This window comes from Hemiscyllium ocellatum, chromosome 25, assembly GCF_020745735.1.
Source record: "Hemiscyllium ocellatum isolate sHemOce1 chromosome 25, sHemOce1.pat.X.cur, whole genome shotgun sequence".
Lineage (NCBI taxonomy): Eukaryota > Metazoa > Chordata > Chondrichthyes > Orectolobiformes > Hemiscylliidae > Hemiscyllium > Hemiscyllium ocellatum.
Window position 1 is genome coordinate 9708196 of NC_083425.1, and position 26817 is coordinate 9735012.

General features: G+C 42.2%; 1 protein-coding gene across 1 annotated transcript in view; it reads right to left on the reverse strand.

Annotated features, from left to right (window-relative positions):
* Positions 1–6344: 6344 nt before the first annotated feature.
* Positions 6345–26817, reverse strand: part of LOC132827924 (platelet endothelial cell adhesion molecule-like) — a 31628-nt gene continuing 11155 nt past the window's right edge. The window contains exons 4-6 of the mRNA XM_060844763.1: positions 22702–22992; positions 17752–18021; positions 6345–10922 (exon numbers count right to left, since the gene is read on the reverse strand). Coding sequence (XP_060700746.1) covers positions 10834–10922; positions 17752–18021; positions 22702–22992 — 650 coding nt within the window. The 3' untranslated portion in view covers positions 6345–10833. The remainder of the gene's footprint in view (positions 10923–17751; positions 18022–22701; positions 22993–26817) is intronic.

Genomic DNA, 26817 nt, shown 5'->3' on the forward strand with positions numbered 1-26817 from the left:
AAAACACTATTTGCCTGGAAATTCTGCTGGAAGTGTTCCAAATTCCCACTTTATTGATGGCAACAGAATTGCTTTTAAATAGGGGAGTTTTTACCCTTCTAGGCCAAAAGCTCTTCTAGGCCCAAAGCCTAGAAACGTGACAAAGTGCCTTTATTTGTCAATGTAGAAGATTCAGATTCCTTTCTTCTAACTGTTCAGCTTGGCATATCTCCCTCATCCCAATGGAAGACTCTCTTGGACAAACCCATTGAACTAATAGAGTGGATAGTTCAAACAAAAATTAACTCAAAAGCATTTGGTTCAAACTAAATGACCAACTAACTGCTGAAGGGGAAAAGAGATAAAGATATACCACTAAAAATAAACGGAGTTTACACATGCTTTGTTCAAGCACTTCTGAATGTAGTGTATGCCTTATCTATTTTCGTTATCCATCTTAAATGGATTGGTACTGAAATCTTTTGCACAACATAACAGTGACAATTTGGTCTCATTTGCATCAATCCACTTATTAACTGATGTGCACTAATAATCAGTATTTCAAACTGAGTCATGTAGAAAATTGGATCAATGGACCATTATCATTGATCTCACAACCTTTACAAACCAACTATTTCCATTTTTGGCTTATTAATGAAACATAACTAATTGAACATTTACCTCAAGCAGGTGAAAACGTCATGCCTGAATCAGAGCCACATAAAGATTTCTTGGGTAAGGCCTTCATGGCACCATTGCCTCACTCTAACTTTTCAAAAACTGTGTAGTAAGTTATGTGAGACAATGAACTGTGAACATATCATAATGGTTCAGCAGAGAAGGAGACAGTCTTGCTGATTGGAAATGCACCAACTCTTTCAAAGAGCAATGCAATTTGTCTGCTGTTTACCCATATGCCTGCAGTTTTTTCTCCTTTAAGTACTTAACTCAACACTGGAGCCCTCCAGGGGTACATACTACTGTACTTACTGAATACCCATGTTTGTGTTGCCAAATACTAGACTAACGCGATTTACAAGTTCGCTAATGACACCACCATAGTCGTTCGAACCTCAGATGGCGATTAAACAGGCTAATGACGGGAGGTGGAAGATCTGGAAAAATGGTGCACTGAGAACAACCTAGCTCTCAATGCTGGCAAAACCAAGGAACTCATTATGGACTTTCAGTGGGATGTTACTCATGCCCCCCTACACATTAACAGCAGAAAGGTGGTACGAGTGGAGAGTGTCAAGCTCCTGGGAGTGGTCATCTACAACACGCTTTCTTGGACTCTTCATGTGGATGCACTGGTCACAAAGGCCCAACTACGTCTCTTCTTCCTCAGGCAGCTGAGGAAAGTTGGCAAGATGGCAAATACCCTTGCCGATTTTTATAGGTGCACCATCGAGAGCATTCTGTCTGGATGTATCACTACCTGGTATGGCAACTGTACCATTCAAGATCAGAAATGGTTACAGAGAGTGGTGAACTCGGCCCGGACAATCACAAAGGCCAACCTCCCATCTATAGAATCCATCTACCAGGCCCACTGTCAAGGAAAGGCCGCCAGCATTCTCAAAGATCCATCCCACCCTGGCAATGTTTTTCTACAACCTCTACCATTGGGGAGAAGGTACAGAAGCCTGAACACACGCACCAGCTGGTTTCAAAACAGTTTCTACCCTACTGTTGTTAGAATATGAATGGACTCACAAACACTTAACATTCACCTGCACCCATGTTTTTGTTTTTGTCACTGTTTACCTATTATTTACTATCTATGCTACTTAACTCTGTGATCTGCCTGTATTGCTCACAAGACAAAGCTTTTCACTGTGCCTTGGTACACATGACAATAAATTCAATTCAATTCACTTACCTGATTCTCTGTTGATGGCGACTATTGAATTTGTAGCCATCACTCAAATTGAACAGTGTGTTCCAAACCTTAACCATACTCTCAGATCTTCATATAACCTCTGACTCCTTTCTCAATTATCTTCAATTGTTATCTACTTGTTAACAATTAAGTGTTGGAAAAATTATTATTTACTTTATTTAAACGTTTCATGATTTTAAGCAACTCTATAAAATATCTTCTTAGCCATCTATGCACTGGGCTGGAAAATCCATATTTTTCTGGTTTGCCCATGTTGCTGTAATCTCTAACTTCTAGAAGCATTCTAATAAATCTCTTCTACATCCTTTCCAAAATTGTAATAGCTTTCTGAAAGTGTGATGCCCATAAATTGATACAAAAACCAGATGAGGCTGAACTAGTGTTTTATATATTTATCTAACATACCTTTTGTACTCCTGCCTCCAGTTAAGAAGCCCAAGATCCTGTTTCTTCATTAACTCCTTAACCTGTTCTGTCACCTTTCAGGTTGGTAATTAAGTGTCTCCAGGTTACTCTTCTCACATTCCTTTAAAGTTATACCCTTTAACTTTTAGTGTCCCAACAAAATGAATCACCTCACAGTTTACTACATTGAATCTCATCCATGTTAATCCACCTCCACCGAAAGGGTTCTCATGATCCCCTACTCAAAGTCCAGCACAAGTGGAGAGCGTCAAGCTCCTGGGAGGGGTGATCCACAACAAGCTTTCTTGAACTTTTCATGTGGATGCACTGGTTACAAAGGCGAACAATGTTTCTTCTTCCTCAGGCAGCTGAGGAAATTTGGCATGACGGCAAATACCCTTGCCGGTTTTTATAGGTGCGCCATCAAGAGCATTCTGTCTGGATGTATCACTACCTGGTATGGCAACTGTACCATTCAAGATTGGATATGGTTACAGGAGAGTGGTGAACTCGGCCTGGACAATCACAAAGGCCAACCTCTCATCTATAGAATCCATCTACCAAACCCTGGGCAGAATTTAATGCTGTCACTGGTGGTCCTATGCACCTGTTGGAGAGTTGATGCCAATCCTGGCCATTTCATAGGCATTCTGGATCCCCATACCACCATGTCTTAATACCAATCAGGTACTCTGCTGAAGTTCCTGTTATATTCAGAGGAATTTCCCCCCTCCAAGACCTGGTTCGAGTCAAGGATCAGCATCACTTGGAGCAGAGGCCTCTGTGACTACAACAAGAGTGCAGGCAGTGGGGTCATCACTGGAAACTTGGCAGGAAGCGACTTCACCAGGGTCAGTCAAGATGGCCCCGGGGACAGGGTGTTAGTTTTCAGGCTGATGTGAACATACTTGTGACTTTTGCTGTCGGCCAGTCTCTCTGTTGAGCATAGGTTGCGAAGGAACTCCAAACCAGGCCACAAGCTTACCAAACAGCATTAACCTGTCAGGCTGCCCATATGGGCACATTCCCTGCTAGTCACTAGGTAACCACTAACAACGGCTGAATAAGGAGGCCATGGTGGTCTTTAAACTGCTACTTATGGGCACCAATTGGCCTCTGGTTGGTAAGGCTGTCTTCAACCCTTGCTGTCCAGGATTTCATAGGAATGGGTAGGGAATCTGACTTGACCTCTACTGGTCCACCCCATATTGTCCTGCCTGATTATACAAGTCTGCTTCACCTTCCAACTTACCTCTAGGGGGCGCATTAAATTCAGCCCTCCTTTTCGAAAGTATGAATATACATGTACCATAAGGTGGTGCTGGATTATCATGGACACTTTGAAAAGTGGTCATCCAAAACATTTCTTGGTATCATGATCCTGTAAATAAATGTATCATGACAATAGGTAGTTTAACTTAGATTGAAGGAAGTTGGAAAAATAAAGAATTATGTAAATTAAAGTAACTAAGTAAATCTTGGTGAATCATATCTTTCATTTATTATGGGCTTTAAATAAGAGTAGAATCAAAGAGATGTATAGCATGGTCCCTTCTGTCCAACTTGTCCATGCTAACCAGATATCCTATGTTAATCTAGTCCCATTTGCCAGTGTTTAGCCCATATTCCTCTCAACCCTACCTATTCATATCCCCATCCTGATGCCTTTTAAATGCTGTAATTGTACCAGCCTCCACCACTTACTCTGGCAGCTCATTCCATACGTACAACACCTTCTACATGAAAAAGGTGCCCCTTGGGTCCCATTTATATCTTTCCCCTCTCACCGTAAAGCTATGCCCTCTAGTTTTGGATCCCCCACTCTGGGAAAAAACACTTTGGATATTCACCTTATCCATGCCTCTGCTGATTTTATAAACCCCTATAAGGTCACCCCTCAGCCTTCGACGTTCCAGGGAACGCAAAACGTTCCAGGGAACGCAAAACAGTCCAGAGATGAAATGAAGTTGAAACCTAGGACTTATGATCAATACTCGTGTTAGGGTATCCAGCTCTCTGTCACCTTGTTGTAGTGGCCTGAATAGAGAAGGTATAGAGACCAGTACTATGGGAGAATCTCAGCAACAGCTTTATCAGATTCAATGCTCATCTGACATTCACAGTGCAGTATCTTCAAGTGAGGCCCTAAAAATTGGTCAGAAGGTTTTTAAAATATTTTAATGGAATATTGGCATTGCTGACAAGGCCAGAACTTATTACCTATCCATCATTAATTGCCCTTTAGAAGGTGATGGCAAGCTGCCATCTTGAATTGCTGCAGTTATTTACTCTGCTATTAGATGCTGAAGGCCTAGCTGCGATACAAAATAGCTGAAAATGTGTTGCTGGAAAAGCGCAGCAGGTCAGACAGCATCCAAGGAACAGGAGATTCGACGTTTCGGGCATAAGCTCTTCTTCAGGAATCTTCTTCAGATTCCTGAAGAAGGGCTTATGCCCGAAACGTCGAATCTCCTGCTCCTTGGATGCTGCCTGACCTGCTGTGCTTTTCCAGCAACACATTTTCAGCTCTGATCTCCAGCAGCTGCAGACCTCACTGTCTCCCCTGCGATAGAAAATAGACTGGAGATCTTTACATTTAGTCTTCTAGCTGTAGTCCACACGTTTTTAGGAGTGGTTCCCAAAATCAAACTGCTTGCAGTTTGTTCGACCTTTGCCCAGCCCCAATATTTCTTCTCGGTATCATGTTCTATGGCCACAAATTCTTGCAGTTTTTCTAGGTGCCACTTATTGGCTAGAGTTACCGGAGGGAACCCAGCAACTAAATAAGAGACTTGACAAAGTGAAACTGAGGTTGGTCTTGTCTTGGCTCAACTTCCCCTTGGGAGGTTAGTTTTAGTACCACTAGGACAGCTGGTGGAAATACTGCCACAGCCATGGCCAGAGGGCAACATGCTGAATTTCAGTCTTTGTATCATATCTGGGAATATTTGGGAACCTCTCTGGAATGTTACTTCAAGAACTTTTGTTCACCAAAGGGGATTTCTCCAGTTTTGGAATTCTGGGATTGAGGGAATTAGTAGTGTCAATGCCATCGTCCTCCAGGCACCCCCCTACTGTGTCGCATCTACACTCACAAGTCTGTTCTCTGCATTTTGAGCACCTTGTAGGACACCTTAGAAGTCAAAATGACTGGTATTTGAATGACAATACTCTGTGGCTTGGTGATATTACCAGCAAAAAAGGGACATCAAGCTAAAATGTAAAATGACTAGCTAATCTGTTACCCTTACCTACTCTCTTTCTCTGTCGGGGGAGAAAAGGTCACAGATGTTCATGAAGATGCAAACATCTTCAGCTCCAGGCTGGAAGGGGCTAGAAACACAATATTCATTCATAATGATTGAAATAACTCTACAGAGGCCAGTATTCCATCACCAAGTCACTCTTTATTTACACATGCATAGTACTTACCACTGATCCAGCCCTCACAGTGACACTCCTGTTCTTTTTTTTAGTATCTCTAACCCTCCTCTTTATATTTTTTCTTTTTCTTTTTTTTTACTGCTAACCCCCACACTCCCACCTAACTGCGGTAGTGCTTATTTTTTTCCCCAGCACCCATAGTGTGTGTGCAGGTGTGAGACACAGTGAGAACACAAGGTGCACGAATCTTTATTCAATTTCCACCACCAGGAAGATAGGAAAACACTTGAGTGGCCAGTGACAAGCAGTGCCCTTCACATCAAAGGGCAATGCTGTGTGATCAAACAGTGAAGGGGAGGGCAGGGATTAAATCAAAATAGAGTTGGAGGGGGAAATGGTGCACTCCACTCCCTGCGGCGCCCACCTCTCCCTGAACAACTCCAGGGTATTGATGGAGACGGCGTGCTCCTTCTCCAAGGTCACCCGGGCAACATTCCTGTTCTTTTTTTTTCTTTTTTTTATGCTCTGTTTATTTTTTTTAGAACTTCTGACACTCCTGTTTATTTTTGTTTGTTTTTTTTAACCCCCACAACACCACCTATCTGCGGAAGTGCTTATTTTTCCCCCAGCACCCATGGTGTATGTGTGCAGGTGTGAGACACAGAGAAAGACACAAAGTGTACAAATCTTTATTCAATTTCCACCACCAGGAAGATAGAAAAACACTCAGGTAGCCAGTGACAAGCAGTGTTCTTCACAAAATGCTCTGTTTATTTTTTTCTTTTGAAGATCATTTCCTGAATAAACCTGTTCAAACATTATTACATAGCTCTGGAACAGGTGGGACTTGAACCTAAGCCACTTGGTCCAGAGGTAGGGATACTACCACTGCACCACAAGAGGGCCACAGGTCATTGCCTGCTTCTTTTTTTTAGTGAGAGACACAAAGTGCACAAATCTTTATTCAATTTCCACCACCAGGAAAAATAGGAAAACACCCGAGTGGCCTGTGACAAGCAGTGCCCCTCACAAAGGGCAATGCTGTGTGATCAAAAACACTCCTGTTCTTATCAGTCAGCCAGGGCTCTCTGATTGGACTAGATTAACAGCACCAATCAGGGAGCTCATATTCTATAAGATCCACTTGGCTGGCCTATTTACATCCCATCCCCTCTGAGTCCTGGGGTATAGGCCCATTCATTTGCTTGTAGCTTCTCCTGGGCCATTTTTGCATTGGTTCCATTTCTTCCAACTTGGCCTCAGATACAGGCGCTGTGTACCAGACAGTAGCTCACCTCTTGCACCCAGAATGTCTCGGAAGAAATTCATCCTCTTCTTCAGGCGGTAAAGGCTGCAACATCCACCGTGTCGATCTCAGACTCCGAGGTTTCTTCAATACAAGAACCCATGGGTTCCCACAGCCTTTCTGGCTGTTCGGAGAGGCCAAGTATGTTTTGCTCCTGTCCTGATTACAAGGTTGCAGCTTTCAGGTGGTCCACATGTTTGTTTGGGACCCTCTCACTTCCCCAAACTTTGTATGTTGCAGGACCTGACCACATATCACCCATGCCTCTTACTGTGCAGGAGCATTTTGGCTCTAAACTTTATCTCCTGAAGTAAACCTAGTGGAATCTTGTGTCTGGCATTGGCGTTCCTGATGCCATTTTAACTTCCCCTCACACGTCCAGGAAGATCAGATTTAACCTGTGCAGAGTCTTCTCCCCATTAGCAGCTCTGCTGGAGCTGTCCCTGCATTGCATGAGGAGTGATCCAATAATCAAACAAGAGCCCGGAGAGTTTGGTATCTAGCGAAGCTGTGAGCTGTTTCTTTAACATTGAAACAAGTTATGTCTACTGGCTAGGATTGGTTGCTGACCTGCTACATTGGTGGGACAGTGCCCAGAGTGCCAGGAGGGCCAAAAATTGTCTCCTACATTCGTGGGAATAGCCGGATAAACCCTGGACTTAGTTACACGTCAACTATGCCAGTCCTTTCATGGGCTATATGTTGTTAATAATTGTGGACACTCATTCGAAGTGGTTAGACGTGCATAGACTTCATTTGTCATTCCTGAAGAAGGGCTTATGCCCGAAACGTCGATTCTCCTGCTCCTCGGATGCTGCCTGGCCTGCTGTGTTTTTCCAGCACCACACTTTTCAACTTCATTTGTCAAATACAGGGATGATGATTGAAAAGTTGCGAGCATCTTTTGCAATAAATGCACTCCTGGAGGTATTGGTCACAGACAATGGGCCATCTTTCACCAGCAGGAAATCTGAATATTTCCTAAAGTTGATTGGCATTCGGCATGTAAGGACAATCCATAAAATCCATTGTCCGATGGTCTAAGCTTTGAAGGCAGGCTTAAAGAAGCAGCCTACAGCTTCACTCATTACCAAACTGTTGTGGTTCCTGTTGATTATAAGACTCTCCCTCACGCAACTACAGGGACAGCTCCAGCATCCTTCCTGCTTAGGGTGTCTAGTCCTGTCTAGACCTGTCTAGTCCTGCCCAGAATTTTGTAGGTTTCTATGAACTAATCCTTCATTCTCCTAAACTTCAGTGAACATAGTGTGAACTGATCAAGTATCTCTTCATACATCAGTCCTGCCATGTCAGGAATTAATCTGGTAATTAGTCTTTGCTGCATTCCCTCCATAGGCAAATCATCCTTCCTTGGATAAGGAAAACAAAACAGTGCACAATACTCCAGGTGTGGTCTCAACAAAGTTCTTTACATTCCTGATGAAGACCTTATGCCTGAAACGTTGATTCTCTTGCTCCTCGGATGTTGCTTGACCTGCTGAGCTTTTCCAGCTCCACACTTTTTGATCCTTTACCACTGCAGCAAGACATTCCTGTTCCTGTTATAAAGGAGTAATTATCACTCTCTTAGGATCAAAGTGAGAGAAATAGTGGTGGAGTTATCAGGTTGTGGGGAGAGAACAATCCATATTTGGTCCCTATATGGAAAAAGTTTGCCATTACCAACTCACCCTTTATTTACACATGCATAGTACATGACGCTGACCCTGCTAGCTCCAAGCTGGTTCCTAGCGTGAACAAAACACCTCGCACTTTTTTTATCTGAGTTCTCCAAAAATCCCGGACTGTGCCAGATTAATAGCCCCAGTCAGAGAACTCTATTCTACGAGGGTTACTTGGCTGAATTCATTCTAATCACAACACCAGGGCAACAGTCTGGTAAATCCTTCTGTACTCTCTCATATTTAATATTATCCTTCCTTTAGTATAGCGATCAGAACTGCACACACTCTCCAAAAGTGTCCTCACCAAATCCTGTACAACCATAACATAATGTCCCAACTCCTATACTCAATGGTCTTCGCAATGAAGGCAAGTGCAGTAAATGCCTTCTTAACTACTCTGTCCAACTGTGATGCAGCTTTCAAAGAACACCTAGGTCTCTTTGTTCAACACCATTACCTAGGGCCCTACCACTAACTGTATAAATCCTGCCCTTGTTCATTTTACCAAAATGCAATACCTCACATTTATTCAAATTAAACTGTATCTGCCACTCCTCAGCCCATTGGCCCAATTGATCAAGATCCCTTTGTAATCTTAGGTAACCTTCTTCACTGTTGACTAAACCACCGATTTTGGTGTCATCTGAAAACTTACCAACCATGTCTCCTAAATTCTCATCCAAACAACAGTGGACCCAGCCCCAAGTCCTGCAGAACGCTGCTGGTCACAGGCCTCCAGTCTGAACCTGGAATCTAAAATTTCAAAAGGAAAGGATAATCCTGACTAAACCTAAAGCCTTCAGGAGATAAGATATGGGTCCAGCTTTGAGGGAATTGAAGCCTTTCTAAGGCCTTTCCTGTGAAGCGATTACTTCCCATAATCCTCTGTGACCTTCTACATGTAGTGAACTCTAAGAAGCAGTAGGACATGGGAAGGTGGTAGAGTAAACCAGGGCCTGTTCTATCTGTTCATTTCCAGTGAGCAGAGAAGGAGTTGTTCTGATGGGAAATCCCAGTTTGAGCCAGTAATTGGGAACAGACCTTACCATTAAAACCGCCCCTCAGTCTCAGCCGTGATCCAGCCTGAATTTGGATGAGATTGTGAATTAAATTCTCAGCTAGGATCTTTGAATCGTGGCTACGTTGGGGAAATGTTTGCTGGAGCAATTTTGTATTATGTGGAATCCTACTTCCACTTTTGCACTCATGATTTGAAAATTAATTAATTATCTGTTTATTGTCCCTTGCTATCCCTGTCATGTCAGGTCACTACTATACATTCTCCTGAAAAATATCATTTTCCACAGAGTATATTGTAAGTGGCAATATTTTTATAACATTTCTGAGGCAAACATTGTTACATGCTTGTCCAAAGTAATAGCACAGTTTTTCAAATTATCTCAAAAACATCATAGTAATTTGTAAACGGTAGATCAGTTGGGCCAATCAGCCAAGGAGTGGCAGATAGAGTTTAATTTAGATAAATGTGAGGTGTTGCATTTTGCTAAGGCAAACAAGGGCAGAATTATGCAGTTAATGATAGGGCCTTGGGGAGTGTTGCTGAACAAAGGAACCTAGGGATGCAGCTACATAGCTCCTTGAAAGTGGAGTCGCAGGTAGACAGGGCGGTGAAGAAGACGTTTGGCATGCTTGCCTTCATTGGTCAGTACACTGAGTATAGGAGTTGAGATGTCATGCTGCGGTTGTACAGGACATTGGTTAGTCCACTTTGGACCAGTGTTCAATTCTGATCTCCGTGCTATTGGAAGGAAGTTGTCAAACTTGAAAATGTTCAGAAAAGATTATTTAAACATTATAAAAACAACATTTTCTCGATAATTACAAAGTAGCTTTTACCTGCAGTTGAACAAAAGAAAGTATTTCTGTGACTATTTCATAAAAGCTGGATTTCCCATTGCCTTACTATAGTCCTTTTGGATGTGACCTTTTTTCAGAAAGTTGCGGTCCATCAAATTTAACTGATTGCATTCCCTGATAATTTCCCACGCAGCAAAGGGAAAAGGCCTCCAAATTATAGCAATGGAAACATGTAAGGAAATGCCATTTGGCACTGCTCCTTGAAATATTCTCCACATCATTGGCATGTTATTCTCTTATCCTTTCAAAACTATTGATTGATTAAAAACGACCAAAGGTTTCTCTGAGCTTCTTTAGTTGGAGCAGACGGTGCTGACACTGAGGAACAGTGCAGTAGCTAAAATCCAAGCCATCGGGATTGGTACTGCAACTTGAGATGTCACTGTTTAAAGAAAACACAGTAATTGTCATTTTGAACATCCATTATTAGACAAGTGAAGTTGTGATTTAATTATCGACAGAGTAAACAACTTCACAGCAAACTAAGATGAAGGGAGGGGCTTTGTGGTGGCAATTAAAGTCTGGATCACTGGACGAAAGGTTGGTGAGACCCCAGCATTGCATTTTTTTCAAGAGGGCCTGCTGTTTCAAGCGCCATCAGGCACTTTACAGGGAATTCCTGTCTACAATTGGAAGTAGATAGGCAGGAAGCTGGAAGAACTCAGCAAGCCAGGTAGGAGCAGGAGGTAGAGAAGTCAACGTTTCGGGTATAATGCTTTTTCAGGACCTGAAATGTTACACCTGAAACGTCGACTTCTCCCCCTCCTGATGCTGCCTGGCTTGCTGCGTTCTTCCAGCCTCCTGCCTGTCTACTTCGGATTCCGGCATCTGCAGTGGTTTTGTCCCTCATCAATCAGAGGCCAGCAGCTCTTCTGTTCTCAGCAACACTATATTAAGCCGTGGCTGCTGTTGGGACTGCACTGCTCCTTGCCTCAGATTGTGGAGTGATGCCAGGAAGTGGGACCCACCTTCTTGATGTCAAAACCTTCAGAATGGATACTGAGTACTATAAAACAAGGGATCCCTGCCCCCCACTCCCCCAGGAGCAAAACAGCAATAATGCTACAGTTTCCTGCTTCCAACATGCTGATTCCCCTGTCCACATCTGGGTTAAAACCAGCAATGGGATAACATAGAACATAGAACATAGAACAATACAGCACAGAACAGGCCCTTCGGCCCACGATGTTGTGCCGAACATCTATCCTAGATTACGCACCCATCCATGTACCTATCCAATTGCCGCTTAAAGGCCGTCAATGATTCTGACTCTACCACTCCCACGGGCAGCGCATTCCTTGCCCCCACCACTCTCTGGGTAAAGAACCCACCCCTGACATCTCCCCTATACCTTCCACCCTTCACCTTAAATTTATGTCCCCTTGTAACACTCTGTTGTACCCGGGGAAAAAGTTTCTGACTGTCTACTCTATATATTCCTCTGATCATCTTATAAACCTCTATCAAGTCACCCCTCATCCTTCGCCGTTCCAATGAGAAAAGGCCGAGAACTCTCAACCTATCCTCGTATGACCTATTCTCCATTCCAGGCAACATCCTGGTAAATCTTCTCTGCACCCTCTCCAAAGCTTCCACATCTTTCCTAAAGTGAGGCGACCAGAACTGCACACAGTACTCCAAATGTGGCCTAACCAAAGTCCTGTACAGCTGCAACATCACTTCATGACTCTTGAATTCAATCCCTCTGCTAATGAACGCTAATACACCATAGGCCTTCTTACAAGCTCTATTCTCCTGAGTGGCAACTTTCAAAGATCTATGTACATAGACCCCAAGATCCCTCTGTTCCTCCACCTGACTAAGAACCCTACCGTTAACCCTGTATTCCGCATTCTTATTTGTTCTTCCAAAATGGACAACCTCACACTTGGCAGGGTTGAACTCCATCTGCCACTCCTCAGCCCAGCTCTGCATCATATCTAAGTCCCTTTGCAGCCCACAACAGCCATCCTCACTGTCCACAACTCCACCAATCTTCGTATCATCTGCAAATTTACTGACCCACCCTTCGACTCCCTCATCCAAATCATTAATAAAAATTACAAACAGCAGAGGACCCAGAACTGATCCCTGCGGAACTCCACTTGTAACTGGGCTCCAGGCTGAATATTTACCATCTACCACCACTCTCTGACTTTGACCGGTTAGCCAGCTTTCTATCCAATTGGCTAAATTTCCCTCTATCCCATGCCTCCTGACTTTCCGCATAAGCCTACCATGGGGAACCTTATCAAATGCCTTACTAAAATCCATGTACACTACATCCACTGCTCTACCCTCATCCACATGCTTGGTCACCTCCTCAAAGAATTCAATAAGACTTGTAAGGCAAGACCTACCCTTCACAAATCCGTGCTGGCTGTCCCTAATCAAGCAGTGTCTTTCCAGATACTCATAAATCCTATCCCTCAGTACCCTTTCCATTACTTTGCCTACCACAGAAGTAAGACTAACTGGCCTGTAATTCCCGGGGTTATCCCTATTCCCTTTTTTGAACAGGGGCACAACATTCGCTATTCTCCAGTCCCCTGGTACCACCCCCGTTGACAGTGAAGACGAAAAGATCATTGCCAACGGTACTGCAATTTCCTCTCTTGCTTCCCACATAATCCTAGGATATATCCCGTCAGGCCCGGGGGACTTGTCTATCCTCAAGTTGTTCAAAATGTCCAACACATCTTCCTTCCTAACAAGTATCTCTTCTAGCTTACCAGTCCGTTTCACACTCTCCTCTTCAACCATACGGTCCCTCTCGTTCGTAAATACTGAAGAAAAGTACTCATTCAAGACCTCTCCTATCTCTTCCAACTCAATACACAATCTCCCACTACTGTCCTTGATCGGACCTACCCTCGTTCTCGTCATTCTCATGTTTCTCACATACGCATAAAATGCCTTGGGGTTATCCTTGATCCTATCCACCAAGGATTTTTCATGCCCTCTCTTAGCTCTCCTAATCCCTTTCTTCAGGTCCCTTCTGGCTATCCTGTATCCCTCCACTGCCCTGTCTGAACCCTGTTTCCTCAACCTTATGTAAGCCTCCTTCTTCCTCTTTACTAGACATTCAACCTCCCTCGTCAACCAAGGTTCCCTCACACGACCATTTCTTTCCTGCCTGATAGGTACATACATATCAAGGACACGTCGTATCTGCTCCTTGAAAAAGTTCCACATTTCCACCACATCCTTCCCTGACAGCCTATGCTCCCAACTTATGCTCCTCAAATCCTGTCTTACAGCATCGTAATTTCCCTTCCCCTAATTGTAAAATCTACCCTGTTGTGCGCACCTATCTCTCTCCATAACCAAGGTGAAAGTCACAGAATTGTGGTCACCATCACCAAAATGTTCACCCACTAACAAGCCCATCACTTGTCCCGGTTCATTACCTTTAAGGATCTCATTTGGCAGTGAGGCAGGAATGCCATTTGTGCCACAGTCTCATTTCGGGTGAAGATGGGTGTCCCAGTCACCATCCCCCACCTGATTAAATAATCCTCACCACCGCCAAAATCATGAGAGTACTCAAAATTCCACCCAAAGTGGTGATTAAAGAGCCAATGTGTTGTATGTATTAGTAAAAGTTAGAATAAGCTACAGGGAAAGAAAAAGTCATTTTAATTTACACAACCCTTTTGATGACGTTAGGACATCCCAAAGATTTTCACAACAACAAGGGGCTTTTGTTGTAGTCTTAGTTCTAATCTGGAGAATCAGGCACGAATGCATTACTGGGCAAGAGTTATGGATATTTAGAAAATGTCTTTTGTCTCGCTGGGGCCATGCTTTCAACTTATTGTAAACTTTTCAAAGTATATTTATAAAGTAATAAAGTATGCATATTCAGGAACTCTTCATAAGTTTGAATGTATAACATGTTGAAATTAAAATAGAACAACATTTTCTATTGTGACCAGTCATTGCTATTTACTTTTCATTGCAGTTACACAGTTAAAAGTTTCAGGTGCTGATAGTTGTACTGTGGTAAATACAGCTGTGCTATGCTATGCTGTGCTGTGCTATTTCATTCACTTCTAATCTGTATAATTTACACTTCCTGAGTGAGAAGATGGTAGCATCTACTAAACATCTGAGGTTTCACATATGCGCTATTAACCTTCTTTCAAAACCACAGTAAGTGCACCAATTTTTCTTTATTTGAACAATTCTATGAATTTATATTATTTATATTGTTCTCCTCACTGTTCAATTAATGCCACACATCTGCTCTTGCATTGTTTAGAGTCATAGAATCATAGACGTTCCAGGGAGTTGGGAGGTCATGTTGCGACTGTATAGGACATTGGTTAGGCCACTTTTGGAATGTTGCATGCAATTCTAATCTCCCTATTATTGGAAGATGTTGTGAAACTCGGAAGTGTTCAGAAAAGATTTACGAGGATGTTGCCAAGGTTGGAGGGTTTGAGCTATATGGAGAGGCTGAATAGACTGGGGCTATTTTCCCTGAAGCATCGGAGGCTGAGGGATGACCTTATAGAGGTTTAAAAAATCATGAGGGGCATGGATAGGGCAAATAGACAAAGTCTTTTCCCTGGGGTAGAGGAGTCCAGAACTAGAGGACATAGGTTTAGGGTGAGACGGAAAAGCTTTAAAAGGGACCTAAAGGGCAACGTTTTCATGCAGAGGGTGGTGCGTGTTCGGAATGAGTTGCCAGAGGAAGTGGTGGAGGCTGGGACAATAGCAGCATTTAAAAGGCATCTGGATGGGTATATGAATAGGAAGGGTTTAAAGGCATATGGGCCAAGTGCTGGTAAATGGGACCAAATTTGGTTAGGATATCTGGTCATCATGGATGAGTTGGACCGAAGGTTGTTTCTGCGCTGTACATCTCTATGATTCTAAGTACTGTTTTTGTCCTTTCAGCTAATGCATTTCAGATTGCATAAAAAAATAATCTTTATTTATCCCCTGGAACTTTTTTTTTGCTGATTGTCTTTAATCTGTGTCTCTGGTTACTGACCATCCTCCAGGAAAAGTTTGCCAAATCAGTATTGTCAAAACTGCATAGAATGAGCGTTGGTCAGTGGGCAGGTAAATGTACTCAAGCAAGATGTTGGGGTCACTGAGCTCAGGTCAGAGGGCAGGGTTACGGTGCTCGGGTCAGAGTGTGTGGTCACTGTGCCTAGGTCAGAGGATGGGGTCACTGTGATCAGGTCAGAGGGCGGGGTCACTGTGCTCGGGTCAGATGGTGGAGTCATGTGCACAGGTCAGAGGGTGGGGTCACTGTGCTCGGGTCAGATGATGGAGTCATGTGCACAGGTCAGAGGGAGGGGTCACTGTGCTCGGGTCAGATGGTGGAGTCATGTGCACAGGTCAGAGGGAGGGGTTACTGTGCATGGATTAGAGGGCAATGTCATTGTGCTCAGGTCAGAGAGCGAGGTCACTGTGCTCGAGTCAGAGGACGGTCACAATATGTTGGTCAAAGGATGGGGTCACTGTGCAGAGTTCTGTGTGCAGGTCAGGCGGCAGGGTCACTGTGCTCTGGTCAGGGGTGGAATCACTGTGTTCAGGTCAGAAGTCAGAGTTATCTTTCTCGGGTCAGGGGGCGGGGGTCACTGTGCTCAGATCAGGGTTGGGTCATTATACTTGGGTCAGAGGGGAACATCGTTGTGCTCAGGTCAGGGAACAGGGTTAGTGGGCACAGGTCGGGGCAGGGTCACTGCGCTCTGGTCAGGGAGCAAGGTCATTGCTCAGGACAGTGGTCAGGGTTACTGTGCCTGGATCAGAGGGTGGGATTACTGTGCATGGGTCAGATGGGTGATGGTCCGTGTCAGGAGCATCACTGTGTCCGTGTTTCCCTTATCTGGCCCTGAGGATCAGAAGGACAGGCCTCAGGCAGCCTGCCTGTATTCTATTCTAGTGTGATCCATAAGTTGCCAATTAATGGCAACTTAAAGACTTCATTTTGTCTGTGCTGTCATTTTACCTGCTGCACCCAGGCTGGCAGCTAGCTGCAGGGACTGGGGAAGAAGTGGAACTGTGGAGCCATGTGCCCTTTGGAGCAGCTTTTTAAGTCAGGTGTTCCCCTCAATTTGGGGGTGGAGGGGGTGGTGGGGGTGGCAGTGGGGAGGGGGCACACCTCTCACTGAAGCAATTAAACCTGCTCCCTGCAGTGGCAGACCTTTGACATAATTATTCACAATTGCTTGGGCAGCTTTGCCTTTGTAGAAAAAGCTTAAAAAAAAGAATTACTTAAAACTACATGTAGACTGCAATTTAAAGGGATGAGCCATTTAAAGGTAAATAATGGAGGCAAAAATTCCTTAGTCTGCACAGAATTTTTGAACAGCTGAGAACCCAAGCAAGGTGCCAGTCAATCCTTCTGGTGGGCAGGGACCTTGATAAAAGTCCCAATACTCTGAGCTGTTGAATAGAACTGAGAGTCTGGAAGTTGGGAATTTTCCCTCTCACTTTATACCAGGTTATCCGGAACCTTATAGTTGCACATTGGGATGGAGAGCTGAAATAGTGTGAGCCTCTGACCTTTTCACCGCTTTGAATTGACATTCAACAGTTTCCGGGAAGCGAAATATCACTGAGCCCGCTGCAGTTATTCACTCCAGTTTTTAGTTTGTATTACAAATCTCATTTAAAGGATATCAGGAACAAATTACAAAACTTGTTGTGATAAGCTAAGCAGCAGGTAATGTTCAGGAATATTTATTGCATGCGTGAAAATAAAGAGAGGAAATTCCCTTCAGTCTTCACCTGCTCCACTGTTATAACTTCAGTGGGAATCCAGAGAGCTGGCGAAACAATGAGGAAACATGGTTGGAGCAAATCCAGCTCCACTATACACTTTGGTTCCTGACACAAACAACAGCGCTCAGTTTAGACCATTTTTAGGCTACGCATTTATAGATGGTTCAAGGTTAAACACAATGGCTGACCTGGGATGGGGTGGGGAGAATTTCGGGGGGAGGGTGGAGTGGGCTAAGATGCTTTGATTTTTAAAATGCCACAAACAAGTACAGAAAATTACCCAGCAGCCGAATGGCATGCTGGCCTTTATATCTGGAGGACTGAAGTGCAGTTAACAAAACCCTGGTTAGATCCCACTTGGATTACTATGAGCAGATCTGGGAACCACGTCTTAGGAAGGATGTATTGACTTTGGAGCGATTGCACAAAGTTTACAAGAATGATGCCTGGTCCTATATCAGACTTACCTGTTACTGTCACTTGGCTTTTTATATTTTGAGATACACTATTCCATTTCGCCATGCACCCATATTTTCCTGTATCAGTTACATTTGCTGTTTTAGAATATACCGTAGAGTTTGTAAATTCTTTGTGTATTAGAGTTGTGTTCTTCATAATGATTAATTGAGGTTTGACATGAGGAAGCAAAGGTGTAACTCGGCATTTAATGGTGAAGTGAGCTCCTTCAATTAGTGTATTTGATGGTTCAATTTCAAATTCTGGATCTGAAAATGGATCTGAAATATAAGGTAGATGTTGTGAGTAAATAATGAAAGCGATGTCAGATATTACATAATTAATGCCTTTAACACGTTGCTTTCCTGTTAGCTCATTCTGTACCACTTTTTGGCTGGTGAGCCTTTCTTTTGATCTTTGGTAGCTGAGGAGAGCTGCTGATTTTCCTTTCTGTGTAGAAATGAAGGCATTCCTAGGCCCTGAAAATTAATCTGAGCCATAACACTTATGGGTTAAGTGGAAGGACACCTAATTTGCAATGGCACAGAGGGAGATGGAAAATCTGGTGAATGGTGGGGTTGGCATGGGAGTGGGCCTCAGTCTGTGGGAGAAAGTAGTCTGCCACATTTACACACACAGTAGTATTGTCATAGTTCCTCTACCCTCTATGTCAGGATCTCTATTGCTAACCTGACCAGCTCCAACCTTGCTGGGGCTTGCTTCTGCACATGTACATTTAACTTGGTGAATCACTACAAGTACATTACGAGACAGGGTAGTGGAAAAGGTCAGTGCAGTGTGTCTCCATGTCTGGGGCTGCTTGATGCCATAAAAATAAAACAAAAAGAATATCACCTGGGAGAAATAGTGGAGAATTAGAGAGACATTTCTGCATAAAGTGGAGAGAAAGAATGGGATTCTTGGACTGCAATCCTCAGTTTTCCCAATAAATTTCTTCCAGATTCATTGGAACAATGTCAAATTGAAGGCCACATTGCAGGACTAGCACAAGGCAGATTTAAGTTGGGCAGGCTACAAAGCAAAGGAGGTCTTAACAGTATTTAGTTCCTGAATCAAATGCAAAGTCCTGTTGATGTTAGCTTTGTTGCTGTGGCATGTTTGGCTGCACTAATGACCTGAAATTCTGTAACACTTCAGGTTACCATCACTCTCTAAATGTGCAGACAGCAGCAACAGGAGCTGCATTCATCACAAAGTATTTTCTATCCCACTTCAGATTTCTGCCCTCGATGATGGACAGTCTCTGTGGAGGTAGGAGGTGAATTACTTGCTGCAGAGCCCTTTGTCTCTCACCTACTCTGACAGCCAGTGAATGTATATGGATAGTCCAGGTGATTTTCTAATAAAGGGATACACCAAAATGTTGACAGTTGGTATTCAACATTGGTAAACCTGCTGAACGTCAAAGGGAGATGGTTCCATCTCTTATTGGAGATAGTCACTACCTGGAGTTTATATGACATGAACGTTAATTCCACTTGTCAGCCTAAGCCTGAACGTTTTCCAGGTCTAGTTACATGCATTGACTGCTTAAGCATGCAAGGAGTTAAGAATAGTCTTGAACTCTATACAAACATCAGATAATGTCCCAATCCCACATCCTCTATTCTTTGAAGATTCTATCAATTTCCTGTGAGAATTATAGCAAGCAGAATACCTGCAGAATATTTGGGCCATCATATTTAAATACTTTAATGTATAGTTTCCTTGGGTTTTATTTCTTTGTTTGGCTATTTCACTGGCTGAAGTATAAGGATGGAGTTATACAAACCCTGGTTAGATCCCACTTGGATTACTGTGAGCTGATCTGGGAACCACATCTTAGAAAGGATATATTGACCTTGGAGGGATTGCACAAGGTTTACAAGCGTGATGCCTGGACTACTCCTGTTCCTAAATCAGACTTACCTGTCACTGTCACTTGTCTTTTTACAGTTCAAGATATCTCATCATGCACCCATATTTTCCTGTGTCAGTTACATTTGTTGTTTTAGAAAATACCACAGAGCTAGTATTTCCTATTCTTATTGGAGTTGCATCTTTTATAATGATTAATTGAGGTTTGACATGAGGAAGCAAAGGTGTAACTCTGCATTGAGTGGTGAACTTATCTCCTTCAACTATTCTATTTGATGGTTCAATTTCAAATTCTGGATCTGAAAATGGATCTGAAATATAAGGTAGATGTTGTGAGTAAATAATGAAAGCGATGTCAGATATTACATAATTAATGCCTTTAACACGTTGCTTTCCTGTTAGCTCATTCTGTACCACTTTTTGGCTGGTGAGCCTTTCTTTTGATCTTTGGTAGCTGAGGAGAGCTGCTGATTTTCCTTTCTGTGTAGAAATGAAGGCATTCCTAGGCCCTGAAAATTAATCTGAGCCATAACACTTATGGGTTAAATGGAAGGACACCTAATTTGCAATGGCACAGAGGGAGATGGAAAATCTGGTGAATGGTGGGGTTGGCATGGGAGTGGGCCTCAGTCTGTGGGAGAAAGTAGTCTGTCACATTTACACACACAGTAGTATTGTCATAGTTCCTCTACCCTCTATGTCAGGATCTCTATTGCTAACCTGACCAGCTCCAACCTTGCTCGGGCATGCTTCTGCACATGTACATTTAACTTGGTGAATCACTACAGGTACATTACGAGACAGGGTAGTGGAAAAGGTCAGTGCAGTGTGTCTCCATGTCTGGGGCTGCTTGATGCCATAAAAATAAAACAAAAAGAATATCACCTGGGAGAAATAGTGGAGAATTAGAGAGACATTTCTGCATAAAGTGGAGAGAAAGAATGGGATTCTTGGCCTGCAATCCTCAGTTTTCCCAATAAATTTCTTCCAGATTCATTGGAACAATGTCAAATTGAAGGCCACATTGCAGGACTAGCACAAGGCAGATTTAAGTTGGGCAGGCTACAAAGCAAAGGAGGTCTTAACAGTATTTAGTTCCTGAATCAAACGCAAAGTCCTGTTGATGTTAGCTTTGTTGCTGTGGCATGTTTGGCTGCACTAATGACCTGAAATTCTGTAACACTTCAGGTTACCATCACTCTCTAAATGTGCAGACAGCAGCAACAGGAGCTGCATTCATCACAAAGTATTTTCTATCCCACTTCAGATTTCTGCCCTCGATGATGGACAGTCTCTGTGGAGGTAGGAGGTGAATTACTTGCTGCAGAGCCCTTTGTCTCTCACCTACTCTGACAGCCAGTGAATGTATATGGATAGTCCAGGTGATTTTCTAATAAAGGGATACACCAAAATGTTGACAGTTGGTATTCAACATTGGTAAACCTGCTGAACGTCAAAGGGAGATGGTTCCATCTCTTATTGGAGATAGTCACTACCTGGAGTTTATATGACATGAACGTTAATTCCACTTGTCAGCCTAAGCCTGAACGTTTTCCAGGTCTAGTTACATGCATTGACTGCTTAAGCATGCAAGGAGTTAAGAATAGTCTTGAACTCTATACAAACATCAGATAATGTCCCAATCCCACATCCTCTATTCTTTGAAGATTCTATCAATTTCCTGTGAGAATTATAGCAAGCAGAATACCTGCAGAATATTTGGGCCATCATATTTAAATACTTTAATGTATAGTTTCCTTGGGTTTTATTTCTTTGTTTGGCTATTTCACTGGCTGAAGTATAAGGATGGAGTTATACAAACCCTGGTTAGATCCCACTTGGATTACTGTGAGCTGATCTGGGAACCACATCTTAGAAAGGATATATTGACCTTGGAGGGATTGCACAAGGTTTACAAGCGTGATGCCTGGACTACTCCTGTTCCTAAATCAGACTTACCTGTCACTGTCACTTGTCTTTTTACAGTTCAAGATATCTCATCATGCACCCATATTTTCCTGTGTCAGTTACATTTGTTGTTTTAGAAAATACCACAGAGCTAGTATTTCCTATTCTTATTGGAGTTGCATCTTTTATAATGATTAATTGAGGTTTGACATGAGGAAGCAAAGGTGTAACTCTGCATTGAGTGGTGAACTTATCTCCTTCAACTATTCTATTTGATGGTTCAATTTCAAATTCTGGATCTGAAAATGGATCTGAAATATAAGGTAGATGTTGTGAGTAAATAATGAAAGCGATGTCAGATATTACATAATTAATGCCTTTAACACGTTGCTTTCCTGTTAGCTCATTCTGTACCACTTTTTGGCTGGTGAGCCTTTCTTTTGATCTTTGGTAGCTGAGGAGAGCTGCTGATTTTCCTTTCTGTGTAGAAATGAAGGCATTCCTAGGCCCTGAAAATTAATCTGAGCCATAACACTTATGGGTTAAATGGAAGGACACCTAATTTGCAATGGCACAGAGGGAGATGGAAAATCTGGTGAATGGTGGGGTTGGCATGGGAGTGGGCCTCAGTCTGTGGGAGAAAGTAGTCTGCCACATTTACACACACAGTAGTATTGTCATAGTTCCTCTACCCTCTATGTCAGGATCTCTATTGCTAACCTGACCAGCTCCAACCTTGCTGGGGCTTGCTTCTGCACATGTACATTTAACTTGGTGAATCACTACAAGTACATTACGAGACAGGGTAGTGGAAAAGGTCAGTGCAGTGTGTCTCCATGTCTGGGGCTGCTTGATGCCATAAAAATAAAACAAAAAGAATATCACCTGGGAGAAATAGTGGAGAATTAGAGAGACATTTCTGCATAAAGTGGAGAGAAAGAATGGGATTCTTGGACTGCAATCCTCAGTTTTCCCAATAAATTTCTTCCAGATTCATTGGATCGATGTCAAATATAAGGCCACATTGCAGAACTAGCACATTTAACTGGTTTGCCCCTGGAGTTACAGGAGGAGACTATTGTGGAATTTTGGGTGGTTTGCTGTACATAGATTTACAATAATTGAAACAGTATTTATAACTCTTCAGATATTTCACAATACCCAAACTAACGTACTTTGTACTGAGAGCTGTACTACTTCACTGTGCTTTGAGACACTCCTGGCTGCAGGCACTTCGATTGTACAACTATAGTTTTTCTTTGTATCTATTGTCACCCTCAGTTGGTGTGTCACAGTTCTGTTTTTGCTTGAATGTTCACAGAGACGCACTGGGTTCAGTCCATTTTTATATGTGTAGAATATGAATGTAAGAGGAGGAATTTCTTCAGATGTACAGCACAACTCAATTGAATCTCCAAGAACCACCTCCATTGGATGTATGGTGAGTACAGGTGTCTGTAAATTTCCTGGGGTATACAAACAGGGAATAATAAAATCATTTTTATCCATAGACAAGTAAGAACGAAAACTAAGTTAATCTAGCCTTCTCAACAGTCCATATTCTGCACTTCCATGAACCATTTTCTCATGCTATATGGTGGTAAAGGCCATTCAGCCTAACTGATCCATGTTAGTATTTTTGCTTCTCACAAGCCTTTTCCATTTTTCATCACCTGACCTCCATCAACACATTCCATTCCTTCATGTATTTATTTAGCTTTGTCTTAAGAGCACATACTCTACCTTTTTCTTTGATGTGGAGGTGCCAGTATTGGACTGTTTTGGACAAAGTCAGAAATCACATAACACCAGGTTACAGTCCAATAGGTTTAAGTGAAATCACAAGCTTTTGGAATGCAGCTCCTTAGTATAGATAATTCCACATTCTTACCACTCTCTGGATAAAGAGGTTTCTCTATTGGAATTGTTTTGCACTACATTTTAGTTTAAAATGTAAGGAAATTTTAACATTAAAAATAAGATTTTTTATGTTCTCTAGTTCTAGTTTCTGCTTGCAAAGGAAACAACATTATCAATCCTTTTATCAAATCTTTTCATAAACTTAATAGCTTCTATTGGGTAAACTTTTTCTAGATAAATAAATGCCAGCTTGTTAAATCTTTTCAGAAAGGAATGTCATCTCATTTTTGACTGATTGAGGGGAACGATATTCCCTGACTGGATCACTGCCAAAGGGAAGATGGTTAAAGCAGAATTGCTTCAATGGTGAAATGAATGTTGTTAACAGCCTGGCCTTCTGCTTGAGGAGTATCTGCCAAAACCTACTATTTGTGTCAAACTTGGTGAAGATGCTGTTGGCAAGTTTTGCCACGCTGAAGACAGTAGATAGACTTCTGTCTGGACTGCTTCATTTAATTGCGTCAGGTTTACACAAAGTCTGAAGTGATTCATTCTGAGTCATTCAGCTTGGGATCCATCATGAGCTTTGAACCTCAGCTAGTTGGCTCTGTGATTGGTGGTACAATGCCTCCACGTAATTCTGTCCAGCTCTTCCATAAGTTTTTCCAGCAATGTGTGTGGTTCCATCCTGGGAGTGTATATTTGTTTAGCACGTTGAAGCAACATAATGTAATATTCACGGTTGAGCCTACCGAACATTTGAAAGTGCTGTTCGAATTTAAATGAGATACTGTCCTATTATCTTGTTGCCAAATGTCATCTACTACTTTCAGTAAACATAGTTGTAGACATGGATTTATACTAAGCAATGATTGTGTAAAATGTCAAGTCTTACTGATCTCATTCTCATTGTGACTGAGTGTGATGGTGATCTGACCATTTACTTGAAGAGGTTGCCACATGAAACTTGCATTTTAATTCTTGGTGGCCTAATAGCAAATGAGGTTACCATGAAGGACTCTCTCTCTCAAGCTCTCCCATCGCCTGAGGTGTAATGAACCTAAGGTTAAAACACCACCAGTCATCTGGCTCTTTAATGTGACAGCAACCCTATGATTTGTAAGACTCGGATGACTTTATCTTTTTACTGCTTTAAGCCATTTCAAATGGTCAGCCAGGACTGTAACACCTGAATTTTGAATTATGTTTTGAATTCTTTAATATCTAGACTAATGAGACAGATTTTTTGATCTGGATTTTTTTTTACTTAAAATCTGTATTCTTGATTGCTTCCTCATTTGCATTTCCTGAATGTTATGGTTTTCAAAGACATTTTCTTGGTTTATTCCTTTATGTGTGTGTTTAGATTTGTAGTAAAAAGTGAGGTCTGCAGATGCTGGAGATCAGAGCTGAAAATGTGTTGCTGGCTAAAGCACAGCAGATCAGGCAGCATCCAAGGAGCAGGAAATTCGATGTTTCGGTCCAGAGCCCTTCATCATTTAGATTTGTAGGGCTATTTGAAGTGATTTGTCTTTTCACATTGGAAACACTCTGCATCCATGCTGGGCAATTGTGTCCTGTGTGGTGCTTTCGAGCTCCACAAGTGAGTAACTCAAAATGGTGACTGCAGATTTTCCTAAATTTTTTCCCATGAGTGTGAGAATGCTGCTTTTTTGGCTTCCCTGTTAAAAGGCCCATCTGAAGCCTCAGTATTTCCAAAGACTATTGCCAAATTTTGTACATTCTATTCAACTTGCTTATTGTGCTGTAGTATTAGGCCAATGTTTATCTGCAAAAGCTCTGACAGCTTTGTATTGTGTACTCTGATGACAATTCAGTTATGATTGAGTTCATCCTTCCATGCTCTATACCCACAACAACTAACCTATGGATGTCTGTAAGAAACAACGTGATGGACTCCTCTGGCCTTTGGGATGTCTAGTTATGTCATGCTCACGCAATTATGAGGTTCCATTTTGGGCAGAAGTGAGCATTGAATATAGGACAACTTCAAAATCTGGAAGATCTCTTCTATCACTCGTTGTCTCATGAGGACATCATCCGCAATGCCCATTGCATGGAGGTATGTACTATTCTGGTGCTTCTGCTCTTTGACATGTATAGCTGATGCAGTTCACTACCTCTGGAAATACTTCTTCCACAAACTCCAACATTGTTGGCTCCTTGGACCATTGGAGTTCTCAATGGCTGTGGAAGGGACAGTGACACAATTAAGCAAAGCAGTTTCAGGGAAGATTTCATTATATTGTAAAATAGCAATTGTAACTTCTTTATTCAAAAAGACCTGTTAGTTTAACATCTTTCATAGGGAAGATATTGGAAGCTATTTTGAATCAATATTAGCATGGCACTTCATAACATTCAATGTAATCAGGCAGAGTCTACATGGTTTTCTGAAAGGGACATCATGCTTGACCGATCTGTTAGAGTTCTTTGAGAAAGTAACAAGTACTATGGATAAAGGGAAACAAGTGAAGGTCTTGTACTTAGATTTCCAGAAGTTATTTGATAAAGTGCCATATAAAATGCTATTGCATAAAATAGTTTATAGTGTATGGGATAACATATTAGAATGGATCAAAGCTTGACTAGCTAACTGGAAAAAAAAATGGACACTTCACTGGTTGGACAGATGTAATGAATTAGAGACTAGTGCCAGGGTCTCAACTGCTTACAATTTATATCCATGGCTTGGATAAAGGAACCAAAGTTCTGGTTACTATGTTTGCTGATGACACAAAAATAGGTAGGAAAGCAAATTATGAAGAGGACATAAAAAAGCTACAAAGGTTGAATGAGCAAAGATCTGGCTAATGGAATATAAATGGAAAAATGTGTAATTATCCATTTTGGCAAGAAGAATAAAAAAGCGTATAATCTAAATGATTAGATATTACTGAGCTCTGAAATTCAGTGGGAACTGAATGTCCTGGTGCACGAATCACAACAGGTTAGTGTGCAGTTTCAGCAAGTAATTAGGAGAGTTGATGGAATGTGTAAAACAAATAAAAAAATGAATACAAAAGTTGGGAGGTAATGCAGCAGGGCAAACATATACAGGGCATCGGTGAGATCACATGTGAGATATTGTTTACAGAGATGGTCTCCTTATTTAAGGAATAATTCAAATGAAGTAGAAGCAGTTCAGAGGTGTTTCACTGGAGAAATATATGCGATTGGCAGATTGTCTTGTGAATTAAGGTTAGACTTGCTAAACCTGTATATATTTGAGTTTGGAAGAGCACAGATGACTTGATTGAAACATGTCAGATCCTGAGGGGTCTTGACACAGTATGTGTGGAAAAAGATGTTCCTTTTGTGGGTGAATCTAGAACTAGGGGTCACTGCTTAAAAATAATGGGTTGCCATTGAAGACAGTGATGCATAGCATCTTTTTATCACAGAGAGCC